The 23,674-nt window shown below is 38.6% G+C and overlaps 1 protein-coding gene across 1 annotated transcript in view; it reads left to right on the top strand.

Annotated features, from left to right (window-relative positions):
- Positions 1-1,336: 1,336 nt before the first annotated feature.
- Positions 1,337-23,674, top strand: part of LOC126354080 (2-iminobutanoate/2-iminopropanoate deaminase-like) — a 66,609-nt gene continuing 44,271 nt past the window's right edge. The window contains exon 1 of the mRNA XM_050003461.1: positions 1,337-1,538. Within this exon, the coding sequence (XP_049859418.1) occupies positions 1,387-1,538 (152 nt within the window). The 5' untranslated portion in view covers positions 1,337-1,386. The remainder of the gene's footprint in view (positions 1,539-23,674) is intronic.

Here is a 23,674-nt window from a genome sequence, read left to right on the forward strand (position 1 = left end):
TTATTATTGCCGTGATACCTGTGCGGGGAGACACTTGAAAAAATAGTTTGACCATGGATCTGATAATAGACCTCCTTTCCTGTTTGACTTGTTCGGCTTTATAAAGCTGGCTAAAAAGGGAAAAACCGAGGGAACAACAGCATCCTGCAGTTTCTCAATGTAGATCTAGAGTTTACTGTTGCGAAATCTGCTCCAGATATTTCTTTAAGCCATGATTCTTTGTAATCACGTTGGCTGAAAAATTCGTGAAATGAAACTCCTTTCACTTTACTACGTTGACTCCTGCAAAACGTAACACAGCATTACACCATTGCTGTTAGTAAACTGAAACCTGTAACGTAACAACACTGTGTTTATTTAAATGCACGGCAAGATCATAAGAAATAACTAATTTGAGCAGATGTGCCAATGAGATTGGAAATTAGAGAAGGCATATGAAACACGAAATGTGCATCGGGTTTATGCAAGCTTTGTAGTGGTTTCTCATAATAAATTACTGCACTTACATACATCCGTGTAATGGAATAAATCCAACGTCATTTCTTATGACAACTCAATATAATGTCACAAATCTACTCAGGGAAACGAAACAACACGATGTTTACTCCATTTGCGCAGCTGATTCCCTTGTTTATCCAGCGCGGGTCTACTGCTGCTAGCGCCCCAGCGGCCAAGGTGACAACTCCGAGATGTTCGTATAGTCGCACAAAAGCCGAGCGAACTGACCGGGCTGGGCGAATAGAAGCGATTGTAACGTTACGGAGACGCTGAACGAACACCAGTGGTAAACGCTACGAAAGAACGTTGGCATTATCAAGAGGGTTACTGTTGATATTCTGTGAGAGTACGGTGCCTGAAAGAGTCGGGCAACACATCACTTCCTCCAGCATATTCCTCGTGAAATGACCAGGACGAGGAAATTCGACAAATTAGACCTAATACAGAGATTTACCTACAATCATTCTTTTCGCAAACGGAACAGGAGGAGTAAAGAAAAATAGTACCATCAAAAGCACGCTCCGCCACACACTGTTAGGTAGCTTGGAGAGCAGATGTAAACTGCGTATTTTCACTTGAACTTCTGTAAGTAAATCATATTAAAATTCATATCTTGCTGGCAGCATGCCGAATGAATAAAAATAAGAATGACTATAAAGTGTTGAAATATTTCGCAAGTTCTGTGGACACATCTCTCTGTTTGTTGCCGTATTGTAACATTAAAAATGTATGCCGCTCTTTTAGGTTGAACGAATGTGTAACTGCAGCGGCGTGTAGTTGTATCATCGCTGGCGCCCGTTTATCACCGCGCCTGTTGGCAATACGACAGCGACGAGCGGCGCGATAGCAGTGCAGTCCGTGACCTCGACAGGTCCCTGTCGTGACGTCATGTTATGCCAGCAGAGCAGCCGCCGACTGTTGACTGGAGCAGTCGCACAGCTGCTAGCCTGCCGCTCGCCAGTACTCGCTGCCGGCATGTCCAAGACTGTCAGGAAGATCATAAGCACGGACAAGGCGGCGCCCCCAGTTTCCGCCTACAGGTAAACTGCTCGAGTCTGCTGACTGGTATGCGTATTTCATGTAAGACGTAATTGCCTCGGTACTGCATTCCTTACCTACTGGAGTAATCTGAATTCTTGTCAGTGTAATTAATACTCTCTTGCAATTTAATACCTGGTTTCTCTGCCAATGGACTGTTAGCGAATTCATGAGAGTAAATCAATAAATGGTACAGAAAATTCGTAAATGTTTCGTGCTTATTTTGATAAGAACTTCAACTGGAAGTCAGATGCTTAAGATCTTGACGTGTGGTTAAGCTTTTGGATAATTTCCAGGAATGATTGGGTATCGAAGTCGTGGGGTCCAAACGATATATATCGAACGTGCGATCGTAAATGAATCGTGCAACTCTGGTGGCGGGCGTTATGTGTATGTTTACGGGGTCGCTACAGCAACTACAAATGAAGAACGTTACAAAAATACTTGTATTTGCAAGGGAGACGACATACCTTCTCTTCATCGGTGTTGTCATCAAAGTCCATTACGGTGGTCTGGATGGATAATTTGGAAGAGTCGAACCATATATTCTTCCTGCTACTAGTTCGTTTTCCGCAATGAAATTGTAAACGGTATTTCAGCATAGAAATTTTTATTACGAAGTTCTACACACTTCCCACCACCGCAATCTACAAAGCACCTTCTTTCCCCGTCCGGTGGTACTCCATACTTGTGACAAAAAGTCGAACAATTTTCTACGCTGGACAAACATGGAATTAGATTTGTCCATGTGAGAGAAGCCGCCGAAGAAACATCAAAAACACCAGACATCCCACTCACTAACGACATAAATCGTCTGGGATTCCCTAGCAACTCACGAATATGTAATGCAGGTCTGTAATGTAGAGAAACTAAGGGAACGACGGAAAATAGATAAAAATGACGATCACAAATAATTTATCACAACGCCCGCCACCAAAGTCGCATGATCGATTTACGATCGCATGTTCAATATGTATTGTTTGGACACCGCAACTTCGATAGGCAATCATTCTTGGAAATTACCAGCTTTTTTTCGCCATACTGCCAACAATTTGGTACAAAACGTCTGAGCTCTGAAAATTTAGCGTCAGGAGTATCTGATTTTAGAGACGAAGATGTCAAAAAGCTGACTATACCCATTTTCATTCAGAAATGTCGTATGCAATATTATTCGGATATAATTCATAATTCGTCACTGATGTAAAACGTATTTTCATTTTGTCGGTTGTTGTCAATGTTGTCGCATGACTGTATTACTTCGTCTAAAAAATAAAACAAACCGCATTCAGTGACTAATAGTGTTGTTCATTTCAGTGCATTTAGAGCGCTGACGGCTCATGTTCAGGAACTTCAACAATGAAAAGTTTGCATGAATTTCTTGAATTCAGGTCACTGTTGATCCTGTCAGGCGTACAGAAGTATATTACTGTTAGACTGAGTTGTAATGGAGCTAGAGTTTTTGCAGAGCCAAGATGTGTCGTATATCAATATAAAATAAAGATGGAAATGTATAAACAACATAAAAACGACGTTAACAATAATAATAATTAATGAATCTTTCACATCGCGCTGCTTTCTTGGATATTTGAAACAAACAAAAGTACGGGAATACCAGTGCAAAAATAAAATGGTGATACAGAAAATATAAAAAGTCACAGACCAATTTCTTCGTTATCTTGCATTCCCAAAACAATAAAAGCCATATGAAAAATTGATTAATGAAATACTGAATAAATACAACCTCTTGTGCTATGGACTGTTCGTTTCATGCCCACAAGAAGTACGCACCCAGCTATAGCACAGTTTACTGAAGTTGTACTTGAAGCACTAGACTCGAGCGAGAACACAACTCGCACACAAATGATCACAGGTTTTATTACCCAACTTTCTACACTGGAGAGCCAAAGAAACTGATACACCCTAATATCACATAGGGCCCCCGCAAGAATGCATTAGTGCCGCAACATGACCCGGCATTAACTCGGTAATGTCTGAAATAGTGCTGGAGGGAATTAACACTATGAACCCTGCAGGGCTGTCCATAAATCCGTAAGAGTCTCGTCTGAACAGCCATCACGTTGCAAGGCATCCCAGATATGCTAAATAATGTTCATGTCTGGGGAGTTTCGTGGCCAGCGGAAGTGTTTAAACTCACAAATGTGTTCCTAGAGCCACTCTGTAGCAATTTTGGACGTTTGGGATGTCACATTGTCCTGCTGGAATAGCCCAAGTACGTCGGAATGCACAATTGACATGAATGGATGCAGGTGATCAGACAATATGCTCACATATTTTTCACCTGTCACAGTCGCATCTAGACATATCAGGGGTCCCATAGCACTCCAACTGCACTCGTCCCACACTATTACAGAGCTTCTGCCAGCTTGAAAAGTCCCCTGCTGACATGCAGGATCTGTGGATTCATGAGGTTGTCTCCATACCTGTACATGTGCATCCGCTTGATACAATTTGAATTGAGACTCGGCCGACCATGCAATGTGTTTTCAGTCATCAATAGTCCAATGTCAGTGCTGACAGACCAAGGCAAGGCATAAGGCTTTGTACTGTGCGGTCATCAAGAGTACATGAGTGAGCCTTTGGCTCTGAAAGCCCGTATCGGTGTTTTGTTGAAGGGTTCACATGTTGACACTTGTTGATGGCCCAGCACTGAAATCTGCAGCAGTCTGCGGAAAGGTTGAACTTTTGTCATTTTGAACAATTTTCTTCAGTCTTTGTTGGTCCTTTTCTTGCAGGATTTTTTTTCTGGCCACAGCAGTATCGGATACTTGATGTTTTACTGGATTCCTGATATTCAATGTACACTTGTGAAATAGGTGTACAGGAAGATCCCCACTTCATCGCTACCTCAGATGCTGTGTCCCATCGCTCATGCACTGACTAGAACACCTCGTTCACTCACTTAAATCTTCATAACTTGCCATTGTAGCAGCAGTAACTGATCTAACCACTGCATCAGACACTTGTCTTATGTAGGCATTGCCAACTGCAGTGCCGCATTCTACCCGTTTACATACCCATATGTTTGAATACGCAGGCCTGTACCAGGTTCTTTGGCACTTCAGTGTATTACACAAATTAGAACTGCCGGAAATTAGGGGTATGTCAAAGAACTTGTTTAAATTATACTTGGAAAACTGGGTGCAAAGAGTTGAAATCTACTATTTCTAAACGTAGTAAAACCTTTATCAGATCCGAAATATATTGATATAGGCGTCCTCCAGGAAAGTGTGTTGTGCCCAATCTTCTTCCTTACATACACACCTCAACAAAAGTTTGGAATATAATACAGTTTACTGCAATAAATTCTTATAGCACATCCCCTGTGGTTTGTACAATACCTTATTATCAAAATAAAAATAATTCCTTCTGAAAACAGTGATTTTGGTTAGTTACAAAAAATCATTACAAAACAAAGTGGGCTCTCTCCTTAGTGTACACCTAGGACAAACAAAGGCAGCGAAAATCTTTCTCACATGGCGATGATTATCAGTCTTTAGTAGTGAGTATTTCCTCTATGCACATGGATGCGTTCTTCCACTCTGCAAGGTATAATCTGGATGATACCATCAAGTTTATCTTGGTATATAAGGCAGCTTCAGTGAGGTTCTGAAGATCATCAGGTGAATTCAGGCACTGTGCAATGACCACCTTTTAACAGTTCCCATGCATGCTCAGTTGCATTCATGTCTGGAGACTGTTCTGGCCAATGTATTTGGTTGACATTGCAGCTTTGAGCATACTGAGACACTGCTAGACTACGGAGCAATCTCAACTTGTCATTTTCAGTGTTTCTGGCAGCTGACTTTGTGCACCTGTGAGCAGATAGTTGGAGGAAATGATCCAGCATTGGTGGTTTTCATACAAGGATGACCACTGTGAGGTCTACATTGTCTACATTTCTCATATTTCTGTACTTTCTCCACACCTTAGAGACATCACTTTGAGTGGCACTGCTGTGTATGACCTGGCTATTATTGTATGCCTGTATGTGACATGTTACTGCAGTGCTGAACACAAACTGAATGAAGCTGTTGTTGATACTGGACTTCACGTGGTGAGCCACTGCAGCAACGACATGTTTACATGACTTGGAAATAGCCACAAAGCATGCCAGTAGTATGTACTGTCCAGTATATGGGCTAATGCATTAATGCTAATGCTGGATAATGCATGAAGCGCCTAGGCCAGTGAGACCTCTAGTATTGTGGGCTAAATTTTAGGATAGTATTCGAAACTTTTGTTGAGCAATGTTTATTAATTATTTCCACAGAGTCAGGTATGGAGATAATTACTATTTGGTAATGAGAGCATTATAATGATTACAGACAAAAATTTGACACAGTTAACAGTAAAATCAAATGAACATTTCAGAGACATCCACAACTGGTCATTAAAGAGTAACTTTAAATGTGAAAAAGACAAACTGTATAGACTTCTAACGAAATAAAAATCCCAGTAATACTACATTAAAAGTAAACAATGATATGAGATTGTATAAGTGATACCATATTCTTGGGGATTAATGTAGACTGTTAATTGTAGTGGACAGAACATGTGAGAATTTCAGCAAAGATACAGAAAGGAGTGTACGAATAGTAGTAACAGGTAACAGAGCACCTGTAAAGAATTACTCAAATGCTAGAAATTCTGACAGTTCCATGTGAATGCATCTGTCACAATATAAAGTATATAAGAAAAATCGTAATCTCTATGCCACAAACAGCACAATACATGACCATGGAACCAAACCCATCCAAACAGAAGAAACAAGCCAAAAAATAGTGTCTTATACCATAGAATAAAATTGTACAATAGACTGCCACAAGAAATAAGATGTGAATGATCCCCACACTTTTAGCCAAAGGCTAAAAGAATTCCTTCCAAATAATCGCTGTTACACTGTAAATGAATATTTAAAATAACTGTAGATGGTAACATAATGTTCATGAACATTGTTCTGTGTAATAATTTGTCAAAACAATGTCCTTAATTTTTTACCATACCATATTAAGACAGAAAACTGATACTGTATACCACTCTCAAAGAGCAGATGAAAAATCTTAAACATTTTCCGTTACTATTTCAGCTGCTGTTTCCCTTTCAAAACAAAAAATATATGTAACAACAGAGCAACCTCAGCAAAGAGCAGGAGATAGCTTTTCCCCCTCAGCAAGACTAACCTAGGTAAAAGTGAAAAATTTAAGTAATACTTCACTGCATACAAAAGAATATTTAGAAATGTGGTGAATTCTGTGCAAAAAACTATGCAATGACAGTCTTCTGAAATCTTCATACAATAAAAGCAAATGCCTGTGGCAGATAATCAGGGCAAAACAGGTAGGAATAGGAGTAGCATTAGTAACATTAAACTTAAAGTAAATGTAACATTAATTACTAACCAAGATGAAGTAGCTCAGAAAATTAGCTCCTACTTTATTGCAACCATAGAAAAACTAACAGAACATCTAAAAAGTAATCGCTCCCCTCAATCAGTCTTCAATACCTGTATCAACACAATTTATCATCACCAACATTGAATGCAGAGACACAAAAGATAATTCATGGTAAAATAAAGAAAGAAAATAATCAGAAGACATGACCCTTGCTTGCTGCTCCATAGATAGAGCAAGCTTATTAATAAAAGGCCACTGTCTCATGTAATAAATGCTTACTTTTCAGATGCAATATTCCCAAGGAAACTTAAAATAATAGAAGGTGTACCCATACATGAAAAGGGATCTAAAGAATATCCAAGCAACTACCATCCAGTTACAGTGCTGTCTGTATTCAGCAAAATACTTGAATATGCAATGGCTGAGAGACTGAAATCATTTCTTTAAAAAAATTCTTTCTTCTGCTCATTTATGTTTCCAACAAAATATAAGCACTGTTATTGCAATTTATAAATTTCTTAGTACTACTCTACATTTTGTTGACAAGAAATGCCCGGACATAGGTGTTCTTCTTGACCTCACATAGGCTTTTGACATGGCAAATCACAACATATTTTTGGAAAGTTGGGATTCTTGTGGGATAAGGGGAACTGCCCATGGTTGGTTCAGCAATTAAATCGACTGAGCACTGTATGTCCACATAAATAGTCAATCAGGAATCCTAAATGGGATGTACTTGTCTACATAAGTCACAAAATGTGGTGTGGCAAATGGCTCAGTTTTAGGTCCCTTATTATTTCTAGTTTACTTAAATAACCTTCCCTCTACCATACCCACTAGTAAGGCATTTCTCTTCACTGATGATGTTGTCCTCATGTCAAATGCAGATGAATCACTCCAGTCAGCAGTTAATAGAAAAACAGCCCAACTAGACTCATGGCTAATGCAAAAAATGCAGTATGCTTAAGCTTCCATACCATTCAGAACAAAACTCCCCCGGTTCCTACAGTAACAATAAGTGGAAGCAGTGTAGAATTTAATAAAATTTTTCTTGGTTTGACTGCATTGTCAATATATAAAACTACTCACATTTTGGTCACTGCTGCAAGTGACCTCCTTCAAGGTGTTTTTGTTTACTGCTGAATGAGAGAACTGTTTCCTATATATATATACCTGCAGATGTTGCTGTTACCTAATTCTGATAGGCTGTTAAGGATGAGGTAGAGGGATGCTATTTCTGTTGCCTCTCCAATCTTCCTCTGGAAAGTAAGAGAATGTTTCACCAGTACACAAGCTTCAGAAAAATCAATATGTTTGCCGCACTCATTCCAGTGTTCTGCCACCACTGACTTGGTGTGTTGTCTTAGTCAGATAAGTCTTCTGTGTTCAGTTATCTCTGTCTTGATGGGTCACCCTGTCTCGCCTACATATGTTAATCCACATTTGTACCTGATTTCGTAAACTCCAGCAGCATGTAGTTTGTCAACTGTATCTTTCGTTGTGCATAGAACATTTTTTATTCTGTTGCTGCTTAGGAAAACAGACTTCATGCCTGCTTGGCAGAGAATTTTGCCCACCCGTCCTGTGACACCTTGAACATATGGTAATAGTGTCTTTTTTTTTTTTTTGTGCTTCCTTCTGCTCTCCTCTATTGCTTTCATTCTTGGTCACCATATTTTATCTATTAGTTTCACCTACCTATTAGTATGGCATGCAACAAGGAGATGAAACTATGGCAACAAAGAATGAAAGCAACAGAGGAGAGTAGAGGGAAACACAAAACATCACTCTATTGTATGTTCGAGATGTCACTGAACGGGTGGGCAAAATTCTCTGCAAGCAGGTATTACCCTGATTTTCTGAATCAGCAACAGAATAAAAGATGTTCTTTGCACAACAAAAGATACAGTTGACAAACTACATCTGCTGGAATTTACAAAATCAGGTGCAAACGTGGATTAGTGTATGTAGGCGAGATGGGACAACCCATTAGCACATGGATATCTGAGCATGAAAGATATCTCCTACTAAGCCAACACATAAAGTCAGTAGTGGCAGAACACAAGGATGAGTGCAGCAAAAAGACTGATTTTTGTGAAGCTCGTGTACTGGCAAAGCAGCCTCTTACTTTAAAGAGGAAGATTAGAAAGGCAATAGAAATAGCCAAGTGACCTGCCATCATGAACAGTGAAGATGGGTAAAAACTTCCAACATCTTGGCTGTCAGAAATAACAGCTTTACAGGATGACATCTCATGTGAAGCAATGCACACACATGTGGGGAGACCTCAGCGACTGCAGATTTACAGATTACTGGCATGCCTCAGCCAACACAAGAAAGCAAGAAAACAATGCTGTGTCACAACTGCTGATTCCACCAATCACAAGCAGTGATGCAAACACCAATCAAAACATCTGGATTACACCAATGAAAAGAAATAACATAAGCACCAATAAAGAACTTCTGACATCCCTCTCCTTCATCCTTAACAGCCTATCACAATTAGGTAACAGCCACATCTGCAGGTATATAAGAAACTTTCTCATTCAGCAGTAAACAAAAACACCCTGAAGAAAGTCATTTGAAACAGTGACCTAAATGTCGGTAGTATTACATTTTGACAATATGGTAACAAACCCATAAAAAATTTATTGACTGTGACAATGGCCAAAAAAACCTATGCTTGTAGTGTAGAATTTGTTAATGAGACAAATGTCTTCGGGATTCACGTCACTGACACATTCATGAGCCGGCCGGGATGGCCGAGTGGTTCTAGGCGCTACAGTCTGCAACCAGGCGACCTCTATGGTCGCAGGTTCAAATCCTGCCTCGGGCATGGGTGCGTGTGATGTCCTTAGGTTAGTTATGTTTAAGTAGTTCTAAGTTCTAGGGGACTGATGACCTCAAAAGTTAAGTCCCATAGTGCTCAGAGCCATTTGAACCATTTGAATACATTCATGTGGAAAAAACACATTGACATAATTAGTTCCAGGATAAGGAAAGTTTGCTTTATGCTCCATTCAGTGAGATGAGCTGAGCGAAGTGCCAACACACTGACATGCATACGTTATACTCTTTTTTCATTTGGCACTATGCTAAGAAATTATTTTTTGGGGTCATAGTACTGAATCAATGAAACAATTTAGACTGAAAAAAAGAAATAAAAACAATAGAAGTAGAAAACAGAGTAATCCTATACAAACAGCAAAGAGGAACATGTAAACCACTCTTTAAAAAATTAAACATTCTGCTTTTCCCTGGTCAGTATGTTTGAACTGCTGTTTTACGAAACAAAATATCAATAGACTGCACAGGAATATGGACAATCACCATCATAACACAAGGCCAGGAAATTTACAACTAGTTCCCCATTCTGCTAAACTATGTTCAAAATGGCTCTGAGTACTATGGGACTTAACATTTGAGGTCATCAGTCCCCTAGAACTTAGAACTACATAAACGTAACTAATCTAATGACATGACACATCCATGCCCGAGGCACGATTCCAACCTGCGACCGTAACAGTCGCGCGGTTCCAGACTAGAGCACCTAGAACTGTTCGGCCACACTAGTTGTGTGTAGTAATACTGTTAAATGTATGGGAATAAAAGTGAACACCGTCTCCTGAAGGAAGTAGGAAGTATTCAAGAACCAACAAATTTTTTTAAAAAACAAAGCATTGCTTCTGCAGCATACAAGATTTTCTGGAATGTGATCTATTACAAACTAAATTATACGTTTTGATTATCTTTCCAAACTAAACTGTTTTATTAGAAATAACCTATTGTCAATTAATAAATTTCTGCTGTTTGATTATGACCAGCATTATTATTTAAATGTATTCTTGTTTTATATTATTATGAGTTCATATATTATATATTTTCAGTGTGATGTGCACTATAAGAAACAATGCTGTGTGTGTGTGTGTGTGTGTGTGTGTGTGTGTGTGTGTGTGTGTGTGTGTGTGTGTGTGTGTGTGTGTGTATCTATATGTAAACAATATAAGCAAAGATGCTGTGACTTACCAAACGAGGAAGTGCTGGTAGATAGGCACAATAAAAAACACACAAACACACACCCAAATTTCAAGCTTTCACAACCGAAGGTTGCTTCATCAGGAATGAGGGAAGGAGAGGGAAAGACAAAAGGATGTGGGTTTTAAGGGAGTGGGTAAGGAGTTATTCCAATCCTGGGAGCGTAAAGACTTACCTTAGGGGGGAAAAAAGGGAAATTTGTGTGTGTGTTTTTTATTGTCTATCTACCAGCGCTTTCTTGTTTGGTAAGTCACAGCATCTTTGTTTTTTATTTATATTTTTCCCATATGGAATGTTTCTTTCTATTATATAGTAAGAGGCATGTTTATTTTAATAAGAAATATTTGCAAAAGCATTTGACGACATCCATAAAATGTGTATTGTGCTACGGATAAATGAGTCAGTCAATCAGTTTTGTCGTCTTTACAAAAAAAGTGATTATTGCACAGAATCATGTGATTAAAATGTTGTCACTCTTGTAGAGAGATCTTTAAAGGGTTGGATACAGTTACCACATAGTAAACTTAGGGTTCATTCTATCTATTATTCCTCAAAAACTATCACAGTTTCATACAATTTTGTGTGTGAAGAAATACGCACTCAGGCAACAAAAAATGCAGTTGAATAAATAACTAGTCTCAAAATGTCATAAAAGCTAAAATTTTGCCTTGCAACAATCTTGATATTTATCGTTTCCTTGATAACTATAAAAGTAACAAACATTTTGCATTTATTCTGCAATACATAGTTAGAACTTCTAGTAGAATCAGAATCACTCCTTGTGAGAACTCTTTCACAATAGGTTCATAAACACTTTTTGTACCATTTTTACACCAATTAAAATTTTGTAACTTCAAAAATTTTCGATCTTTAGCATAAATTCTGGTTTATGTTTCATTCCATCACAACTAGAGTATCCTTTGAAAGTTAAAATATAATTCATGCATTAGACAAAAAGGTACCACAGTAACCATTTGGAAATATGGAAACTAACAAAATCAGTTTCAAAGTTTGATAAATGCTTTCCTATACTTTAGGATGGTCTCTGTGAACTAAAACTGCACAGGTGAATAGTGTACTCCTTGCTCTTATTTCTTTCTTGCTTAATTTTGTAATTTCAGCCTTTCCTGCTTTTTTTTCTGCTTGGTGGATCAATCTGCTCCCCACCCCCACCCTTCTTTTAGTGAAGAGATTCTCTAAGTCCATATTCTTCAAACAACTGATCATAATTTGTGTCACAGGTATTTTACGTCTCTCAACAACTTTTAATCTGACAAGTCTTTGGATATGTCTTTCAGTTTAGGGATGGAATGACTTGTTAGCTTTCAGTGAACCCACACACATACATTCTCATTTCTTTAAAAATTAAATTTATGTTACAAATCACATTTGCACTATTTTCAGTATATTCTGTTAGACTGAAATAAATTTTCACTTTTTTCTTCATAGAAATTAGTGTGTGGTTATGACTCTTAGTATTCACCTGTAAATTACTTTGTCTGTTCCCCTGAAAGTGTGTCTTTGTCATTTTACAATAGGTTTTGAGCTTTCCCATTTTTGTTAGGTTGGTTCATAAGTTCATAGCATTTTTGTTTAGTGTGTTGGCATTCCACTTAGAGGAAGAAGAAACAGACTTCTGGAATGTTGGTGGAAACAACTGAGATAATTAGCATTCCTCTCATGTACACACTTGTATAGCGACAGTCTTCCCAGGGAAAAGGTATGGGCAACCACTTGAAGCAAACACTTGAAGTCATCCAGGCAATGTATGAAAAAAGCTCTAGTTGGAAGAACTGAATGGTTACAGGCCTAAGACATCACTACTGTTTATAATGGTGATGGATGAAAAAGTCAAAGAGACAAAAGAAGCCCATAGAGGAAGGGAGATGAGGCTGTTACTTTTTGCGGATGATATTGTAGTGTGGGGAACAAGCAGTAAGAAGGTACAAAAAGAGACATCCTAAATGATAAGGCCAAGAAATATGGAATGAAATTTAGTGTGGCGAAAAGTAAGACCATGGTGGTAACCAGAGGGGATAGCGGAGGCAAGGAACAAATTCATTTTAGGGGACAGAATATTGAAATAGTGGACAAATTTTGGAAGTGTATTAATGGGGAATGCTTGCTTGGAGACAGAAATTGGCAAAAGAATACAACAGAGTAGTACATTTTGCCAGTGTGTGAAGGGCTTGGTGTGGGGAAGGGATGTGCCAGTGAGGTGCAAGATGGTGCTACACAAGACCTACTTCACACCCACACTAATTTATGGCTCAGAGACTTGGACTATGACTAGAAGATAGGAGAGTAGGATACAATCCAGTGAAATGAAGTTTCTGAGAAGTGTGCTAGGGAAGATGAGGAGAGACAGACTGAAAAATGAAGATGTTATGAAGGAAATTAGAGTGGAGTAGTTGACTGGGAAAATTGAAAAGAATATATTAAAATGGTTTGGGCATGTGAAGAGGATGGGAGAGGGAAGAATACCAACAAGAATGATGGAGCTCAAGATTGAGGGCAAGAGGCCAAGAGGAAGACCAAGCAAAAACAAGATGGACTGATATAATAAAGATGAGTTTGAGGAGGAAAAGCCTGTTATGGAACCAAATTGTGGAAGAAGAATGGTGGAAAGGCCAAGTAAAGTGGTGAAGCACCATTGATACCCCAACCCAACTGGATGTCGGATAGAGGGGAAGTGAAGAAGATGATGATGATGATGAGTGCACACTTTTAAGTTCATATACTGGTAGTGTAAATTATGTTATCAAAGTTCCTATTATAGTTCTCATATTAACTACGTGACACATATAGTTCTCAAACCTTTGGGCATATTCATTTCGATAGCAATATTTTTCTGAATTGCAATTTGTTGGACATTATACAGAAATATTGTCGTATTCACAGATGTAAACAAATTGCCATCATTACTCCATTATTTCATATATTTGTGGTAATTAATCAGTTTATGATTATGATGACAATTATTGTTATATTAAAATAGTTTAAATATCTCATTATTAAAATTGTACATGTTTGGCACGTTTGGCTTCCTCTTTTATTCCTTTCCCCACTCCATATTCACCTACTTTTCCTTCTCTTTCTTCACCTAATATTGTATTCCAACACCCAATCACAATTAAATTTTCATCTCCCTTAACTATCAGAATAAGTTCTTTTCTCATAAATTTCTTCAATCTCTTCACCTGCAGAGCTAGTTGGCACATAATTGCTGTGGTGGGTGTGGGCTTCGTCTGTCTCAGCTACAGTAATGTGTTCATTATAGTGTTCATAGTAGCTTATCTGCATTCATATTTTCTTATTCGTTATTAAACATACTCCTGGATTAGCCTGCTTGTTTTTGTATTTAAAACAGAAGTCCCATTCATCCTGCCACCAAACTTCTCTAATTCCCACTATATCAAAGTTCAACTTATCCATTTCCCTTTCTAAATTTTCTAATGTACTTGCCCGATTAAGAGATGTAGTATTCTATGCTCCTATCTGTAGAATATCCATTTTGTTTCTCCTGACACTGGCATCCTTCCAAGGAGTCACTGCTTGGAGATCCAAATGGACTATTTTACCTCTGGCATGTTTTACTGAAGATTATGCCACCATCATTTAACTATACTGTAGAGCTTCATGCACTGGGAAAAATTATGGCCATAGTTTCCCCTTGCTTTCAGCTGTTCACTGTACCAGCACAGTGAGGCCATTGTGGTTGGTGTTACAAGGCCAGATATGTCAACCATCCAGACTTCTGCCCTGCAACTACTGGAAAGGCTGATGCCCCTTTTCAGGAACCACACATTTATCCTCTAGTTGGGTGGGGTCAACTTTGTATTTGCAAATGGGAAACCTCCCAACCATTGGCTTATTTGTCTAGCAATATTATTTGTACTGTTTATTTCTGAAATTTTCTTTAGTTTTGTAAATTTGATTGTACAGTACAATATGTGCAAGATTTGATATGTAGGATGTCCCCAACTGAGAGGCATGAGAATTAAGAGATCTGCTTCGCTTGTACCATGACCAGTTTCAAGATTTTAAAATCCTGCCTTCAGGTGTATGAAATTATAGCATTTGTTAATACATAACATGCATTCTAGCCAGTCAGTGCAAGAGTTCTAATCATTGCATGTTGCCTCGCTTTATCGGCCTGTTCTGCAGGGGCTATGCCTGCGGATGGGCATTTGTGGGGGTAGATGTAGAGGAGTAGAGGATGGAACAGTGTGAAGGGGGAGGATTAGGGGACGGACAGAGGGAGAGAGAGGGGCAGAGGGGGGGATGGACAAAGAGGGAGAGCAGAGGAGGGGATAGAGAGAGATAGATAAGGGGGGGGGGGGATGCAAAAAGCAGGTGGTAGGTGGGAGGGGGATTGGGTGGGTGGAAAAGGAAGAGGTGGAGGGAGGAGGAGGAGGAGGAGTAGGAGTAGGAGAAGGAGATATCCATCCGTCCATCCATCCATCCATCCATCCATCCATCCATCCATCCATCCATGTACATACTCAGCAAGCCACCACACAGTGTACAGTGGTGGGTACACTGTATCTCTACTATTTTTTTTTCCTTCTGCTGTTCCATTCACAAGTGAGCAAGGTAAAGCAACTGTCTCTGTACAAGCCCAGAATCGTTCTGCAGTCAGCTTCAAATGCTGGTTCTCTAAATTTTCTTAGTAATGTTTCACAAAAAGAACATTGCGTTCCCTCCAGGAATTCTTATTTCATTTCATGAACCATCTCTGTAGTAGACATGTGTTGATCAACCTACTGGCAACAAACTGAGCAGCCCACCTCTGAACTGGATTGATGGGGTTCCTTACTGGGTTGGATTTAAGTACACACATGCAAGCAGAACTCAAGAATGGGTCAGGCAAGTGTTCTGAACGAGAGTTTCTCACAAGCAATATTGTGTATAGAAGCTTGTTTGTCTGTATTCAGACTGAGAATAGGCTCAAGAATTCTGCAGCAAACCAGTCTTATAGATATTGGTCTATAATTTTGTGGGTCCATTCTTTTACCCTTCTTACATACAGGAGTCACCTGCTCTTGTTTCCAGCCACTTGGGACTTTGTGCTGGGCAAGAGATTCATAATAAATGCAAGCTAACTTGGTAACTTACTTTTTTTTCAACTACTCCAGTTGCTTCCCTATGCCAATTATGCATATTACTATGTTCTCCATATGGGAGTGCATGTGGTGGTCAAATAATGGTATGTTTGTAAAATCTTCCTGTGTAAATTTCTTCTTAAACATGATATTTAAAATTTCACCTCTATGCTACAACTAGACACCTCCCAACCACCCCTCTAGTTGGGTGGGGTCAACTTTGTATTTGCAAATGGGAAACCCCCAACCATTGGCTTATTTGCCAGAAATGTCAGTGTCTAGCAATATTATTTGTACTGTTTATTTTTGAAATTTTCTTTAGTGTTGTAGATTTGATTGTACAGTACAATATGTCACACTTTCCATGAGCGACTGGATAGAAACCTTAAACACAATTAGTGGTTTTATGTAGGACCAAGATTTTATTGGGTTCTAAGCAAGATCTTTTGCTAATGTATGACAGTGGCAGTAGTTGTATGCTTTGCACATTGGTCTTTTTACAGATACTCAGATCTCTAATAACCTTTGCCTGTCATTTACACATTGTTTTTGGAACTGGGAATGCAACAGACTCTGTGTCATCAGCATTTTCTGAATTTTGTTATTAAGCCACAGTATGCCTTTTCCATTATTAATCCACTTACTTGGCACATACAAGGGCATGTTGGAAAATATGTCTGCATTTTTTATATGAAAACTCTTAATGTTCTTGAACTAAAATGAACTTTAACATTCTACAACTTAATTCTTTATATCTATATATTTAATTTTCAGCAGTCATCCTGTCATCACACATCTCTCTAAATGAGAGACCAGTTTGTTGATACCATAACTGAAGAATACATGAATTTGTTGATGGAGCCACAACCTCATCTCTGCTTGCACCACTTCATCACTATTAAAATGAAGTCCTTGAGGTGTTCTTTAAGTTTAGGAAACACTTCAAGCCATGTCACATATGTTGAAGTTAGTGCCACCATTCCCTTAATTACCTGCACAAACAATATCATGTTGCACATTACTGATTCTGAACAATCAACATACAGTTTTCATTTTTCTATGGATTTTATTTGTAAGCATATTGCTGCACTGAGACGCTTCATCACAGCACATTGTTTCTCTCACACCAACATGGTAACATTACACACTGCCATATTGCACAGTACAGTAAAGAGCCCTCTAGTGGTAATGTATTCAGCTTGCTTCAGCAAACAGGGAAAGTTGACAGAATAATATGCATGACATGTAATAAGCCTACCTCAACCAATGTTGAGAAAGCAATTAAAACTTTGATAGCATTGCTTTTCAGCATGCCCTCATACTTCTACAAAGTGTGATTTACAATCTGTTTAAACTTTGTCCATAATTCATCTACTTTCATCATACTGGAACTAAATAATGTCCATCCACTGCCTAAATGGGATGCTAACAACTGCTTATTTGTCCTTTCTATGAAAATACACTCAGAGTCTTCTTGATAAATTTATTAACTTTGGTAATTATCATCACTATAATATCACGATTACTAATCACATCTCTGTATTGATACCATTGATAAGATCAGGCCTGTTTATAGGTACCAGGTCTAAAATATTTCCATTGCATGTTGACTGTCGAACTAGCTGCTTAAGAGCCTCCAACTAATATTGCATGAAATGGGTGTTTCCTGGCTACTGAGTCTATACATTCTTTGAATGGTTCTAAAACTGTCAATGCAGAATTGTGTGGCTGGTAAAGACAGCTATAATTAACTTGATTCCACGTAGACCTGTTTTGTGTGTCCAGATACTCAGTTGCTCAATTTTGACATCGATGGGCCCAATATTTTTGTCGATTGTAATGAACACTCCTTCTCTGATTTCTAATCTTTTTGTAATAAATGTTCCATACCTCGCTCAATATTTCAGAGCTTTCAGAAGTATGAGCACCAAGGCACTCGTAACCTCCTCACTCCCATAGCAGCAGAGACATGGGCACACACATTGTTTCAACTCCTACAGCATAGGCTGCTCTGCACGACAAGTGTGCTGTGTGGAAATGGTATCAGCCTGCTTGGCAGGACAGCCTACATGTTGAGCAAATGAAAAAAAAAAAAACAGTTTTCAATCCCCCAACCTGCAGGCTAGCTAGAACAACTCGCATGTTACGGCAGTAATATTGGGCTGCTTTATCTATTTTTTTTTGCAGAGGCTATATGTGTGGTTGGGCATAGCTTGAGGAAAGCTGAGATGAATAGGAGAGATGGACAAAGAGAGGAGGGAGAAGTGTGCAGAAGGCGTTGGGTGGGGGGGGGGGGTGGGGGGGGGAGGAGAGGGGATCAAGAAGGGTGGGAGGAGAATGGATATGGGGAGATGGGTGTGGGAAACCTGTTGTGTAAGATTTCATATACAATGGTAAAGAGATGTGGAATACAAAGCAGTGGAGCGGCTGTCATCATAATGAAACTGAAATACAGTATACAAGTTTTACTTAACTTGTAGCTTTCTCCAAGCATTGTGAAGAAACTTTACAAAAGAACAAACAGTAATAAGCTCCAGCTATTTGAAGAAACAGAGTATTGTGCAGAGTGAGGCTTCTGCTACTAAAGCATGAGCGAACTGTCAAACGTGACTTAAAACTGAAGACTGTCGAAGGCTGCAACTCAGACTGGATCATGTAGCTGCCACTGACCATCCTATATCACAGGGGCAGAGGGCACTTATAGTCAGAGCCACAGAAGGCACGAGGCTCAGCAGGTGAGCATCATTGCATCCACTGGGCCCTGCACAACCACTATCGGTGTCTGTAGGAAATGTGTGTTTCTGATGCTAACTGTGAGATGCTGATGAGGGTGTTACTGATCTTTGGTACCACCAGGGGGTGGCTAGGGGAGAGGGGGTATGGGAGGGGGATGATAATGGAGACTGGAGGTGAGACAGAATGGATCGTGGAGAGGGGGTTGAGAGGGTGATGGATGGAGGGAGCGGTGGGAGAGTCATGGATGGGGCAGGAGGGATTGGGGATAGATTTGGCAGGGGGCGGGCGGGGGGGGGGGGGGGATGAGAGGAGATGGTTGAGGGGTGATGGGAGTGAGAAAGGGATAGACAAAGAAAGGGTAAGAGGAAGGGAGCGACAGGGGGCAGGGAGATGGACAGAGATAGGAGTAAGAAAGAAATGATTAGACAGATGGGGAGGAGGAGATGTGTGCACAAGATGTCTTGAACGCATAGTGGGAAAAGCTACATGAGAAAAACTAGTCTGTACCTCTTTTGTGCTGAAATTAAAAGGAGGTTATGTTTATTCAGATAGTTCATATATTTATTTTTCATTATTGTTTCTATTATTTTAGAAATGGAAGACAGTACTGAATTTGGTCTTCAGTTTTCTAAATTTTCTGCCTCATCTTTCTTGAGTGTACTAATTAACCTTGTTTCAAAAATTAAGGAAACCAACCAGATTTAAATGATAAATTAATTATTGCAGTTAGCAATGCTTTTCTTATTAATGTGTTCTTTCAGAACACAAACTGGAATTTCAGCTAGGTCAGCCAATTATTTATTTTTAATTGGTGAACTATGTGTAACCTATATTGGTTGTTGTCAGGAGCACCACTGAGTTTGCCAGCAGATAACTGGTGGTTAAAGTTGTATTACCTAGAATTTCTGTTGCAGTTCCTTAGTAATTCTGCTGAACTATTTATTCAAATGGCTCTGTAACTCCTTTGGCTGGCTTGTTTCTATACCGTTGTTTTTATTTTGTGAGTTCAGAAATTTTTTGTTGATATTTGTTGTCTCCCTCATGACAATGTTCCAGGCTGCATTGCTTTTGTTTTCTGCCTTCAGTAGTTTTGTATTCGTAATTTTCTGTCTAGGTGTACCTTTACATGAATTTTCCAGTTTTTTGGAAAATTTCAAAAAACCTGATTCATTTTAAATGTAAGTCAAATACCCGAGGTTCAAATCTTTTGACACCATTTGTTACCCAAATGTTTTTATTTGAGGAGTACACATTTTTGGGAAGTGCTTCTTCATAGCATAATGTAAATAGTACCATGAATTTATGAAGCATTTTGTTAATACCATTTCTGCTCAAATATAGGCCACACTTTTTCCTAAAATTCACTTGAAAAATCATGGTGTGTCCTATAATAGAGATTTTCCTCTTTGATCATTAACTGTCAATTTCAAAAGACATATACACATATCTCTTTTGTTGAAATTAATACCATTACAATTTGTTGCAGTTACTTTTGTAACCCATCACAGATTTAAGAAGAAAAGAGCAGAAGAACTTATATCTTGTTTGCAAATACATTAACTTTTTTTGAAAAAGGATAGCAACTTTTGTTAAGCAAAACTGTGGCAGCTTATTGGTACCTACTGGTACCCAAATCAACCACAATCACTTTCCATCATCTCAGCATTACCAGTGTCTGATTCTTCACCCTTGATAGATGAGCCAGAATGCTGCTCAGTCTCTTATCACAAAGGCCATATTCAGTCCCATCAACAGTATTAGAAATTCCATTTTTTTTGAAACTTATCATGAAAAGTTCTTCTGATATGGACCACCAAGTAGCCAAAATTTAACAGCATACTTCTGACAAATGCACATTGCAAATGGCCTCCTGCTGTCAAAGCTGCTTTATTCATGATGTAATTTTTATATAATTGTCTTATACTAACTTTAAATGGATGATGTGCACACTCAAAAGCTGCAGCACACTTGACGTGCCACCAGGAATAATCACTAGGTCTCAGTTTCTTCTTTCAATTTTTGTTTCACTTGATCACCAGTGTGCCCACAAAGCCTATCCAAACACTGATCCTGAGCAAAGAGGAGCTTCTGACCACTTATTCCATACCACTGAAATCCAGTGTAGGAATACATCCTCTGTCATCCAGCCACCATCATGAGCTCTTAGAATAATAGCAGCTGGGAAGCTTGCTCCCATGGGGAAGTGTTTCAGATTAAAAACCAAATATGGTAGTAATTCTCAAATCAGCTGTAATGCTCAACGTCGAAATGCACTGTTGCTTTTCACCACCACATGTAAGTATTTGCACACTACATTCCCCTACATTATTTACCATAGTGCATACTACATTGACCTGCATTATTTAATATTATTTACTGTAGTGCAGTTCAGCGTATCAACATAGACTGGTGTTTGGCCTGCATTACCTATTTGGGAATGTAAAGAAATTTTTATGTTGAAGCCAGAGCACATGATGCTGAAAAGATATCAAACTGTTTTCATAAGCTTGAAGCAGTTTTTGCACAAATGTAGCTCTGCAGTGCATAGGAAGATTACTTAATTGCATAAACTGCCAGACTCACCCATATGAATCTTAAAATTTCATTGGTGAAATGTTTTTATGTGCTAATTTGCAGCCTTCAATTCAATGGTAATGGCATGTCCAAATTTCCTGTCTTGAACTACAAAATCAAGCAAGTCTTTTACTTTGGCTGATATCTGCACTTTTGCCTTCTAAATGAACTCCAACTTTTCAAACTATGTAAGCGTTTCTCTTCACTTGCACATCACTGATGAACATGTTACTCATTAAAATCAAATTTGTATCCAGTTTTGTGCTTTCTGATAACTTGAACTTTAAATTTCACAGTGTAGCTAAAATGTTCTTTTCCGATCACCACCACCCACAAACCAAATGATCTGTTTTTATCAAGCCCTCAACTTTGAACTTAAGTTAGTCACATCACCATATCTCTCAATATGCAAAGCCTATACTGTTATGCCCAAAACTCAAAGCATAATATTGTTGCTTTGCACTGCTCTGTTGTTATGTAAGTCTGCGAGCATGATTTTGTGTCTGTATCATGTACTGTTGGTCCACAGTAAGTTGAAGATATGCGTAGTGGCTGACAGGAATGTTAGTAGGTGTGGCTTGTCAAAATGCCGGCTGTTTGCTATAGTCCTGGCACTGTGCATGGTAATACTTTTCAATCTGATGCCAAAAGTTTGTGTGTGGCCTATGCTCACACACAGCCTATATTCAAGCAATTATGGTATTTGTTTTGGAATACACTTCCTGCAAATTTTCGTATTGTAAACTGAGTTGCACATTTATTCAGGTTTGGTTCTGAATAGACCCTTTTGTATGCATTTAATGTTGCCACCTATTCTATGTAAATATCTGCTTTTGTAAGAGATGATCTGATAGGTCTGAATTTTGAACCAGGATATGGCTAACTGAATAGTATGTTCAAGCAGGTATTGGTACAGTATTTTAATTCATTGTATTGATAATTAAATTACCATAGATTAGTATGTTAGCTTTCAAATAGATGCTATGCCTACATGGAGTTTAGAGAAAAATGTCTAGATCTCATTATTTTGGCATAGACAAAATACAGTTAATTTTTGGGAATGTTTCTTTCTCAGTGTACAATAAACCAAAATGTTTGTCAGCACTTGATGCTATGGGGACATTTGTAGCTCAAAATCAAATACTTTTTTTTTACCTAAGTTCACGAACCCCCACCTATCACAGAGGTTGTACTACAGAAACAGTCCAGTACATGTGATGTTAAGACCGTGTATACAGTTTTTCTACCTTTGCACTGTTGTTCACTGGTGTACACACTTGAAGTCTAATGTTTGCAATTCTGTTTCTAGCTGCTGAACTTTGCTTTTGAGAGAGTGAATGTTTTGGTGAAAAACTGTAAAACATTTTGTTCTACTTATTGTGGTGGCTTCCTCTTCAGGTTCGAGGTTAAAAAACCCTTCAGATGAGATGGAGGCACTGTCTTCTGCCTGCCTGACTGCTACACTGCACATTTCTATTGCTGGTGTGATGTCTTCTGTTAGCAGTAATCTGGTAGTTTCTCTTGTGCACTGTCCCAGAAGATAATTCCATGCGACAGCAAAGAGTAAAAATGTATAAAAGATGCCAACACTCTTGTCTTTGTCAACACCACACACTGAACTTCCTGATTTGTTTGCATATCTGTTGACCTTATTGTACCTGTCGTTAAAATTTGATGGCAATACTTTCAAAATCCAGCTTCATTCTATCTATATTTATTACATTTATTAAATGCATTGTTTAAATACAGTAGATATCAGAATGCTACAAAAATAGCCCTTTTAATACAGGATAGCATCACTGAATGAATTAAATTAATGTATTTTCCAATATTATTTTGACTATAGGGGCCCTGTAAGAGCCTTGCACCTAAAGAATCATTCATTTATCCATTTGAAAATAAATAAGTATGCCTGCGAAACTGTCCTCAAAGGACTAATAAACACCTGGGAAATGTTGCAGTGGTTGTGTGTCAAATGAATAGCCTGAAATTTACAGGTTAATTACATGAGATGCAGAAACAATTATATCCAGCAATTCACCAGAACTCAGTAGAAGGCTAACTTGTTACTGTGATGAAAGAAAGGGGTAGGCATAATTTTCAGGCCCTCATACATATTCTGAATATTGTAGAACATAAATGTATGTTCATTGACTTAGGTTTGTGTAGAGGAAACAGCAAGCAGCATTTTACAAAACAAAATTCATTTATTTAAAGGAGCAGCTTATCAGAAAGTAATTTCTCATAATTTAAAAACAGGAGTAGTTATCTCAC

Source organism: Schistocerca gregaria, chromosome 3 (genome assembly GCF_023897955.1).
Source record: "Schistocerca gregaria isolate iqSchGreg1 chromosome 3, iqSchGreg1.2, whole genome shotgun sequence".
Taxonomy (NCBI): Eukaryota; Metazoa; Arthropoda; class Insecta; order Orthoptera; family Acrididae; genus Schistocerca; species Schistocerca gregaria.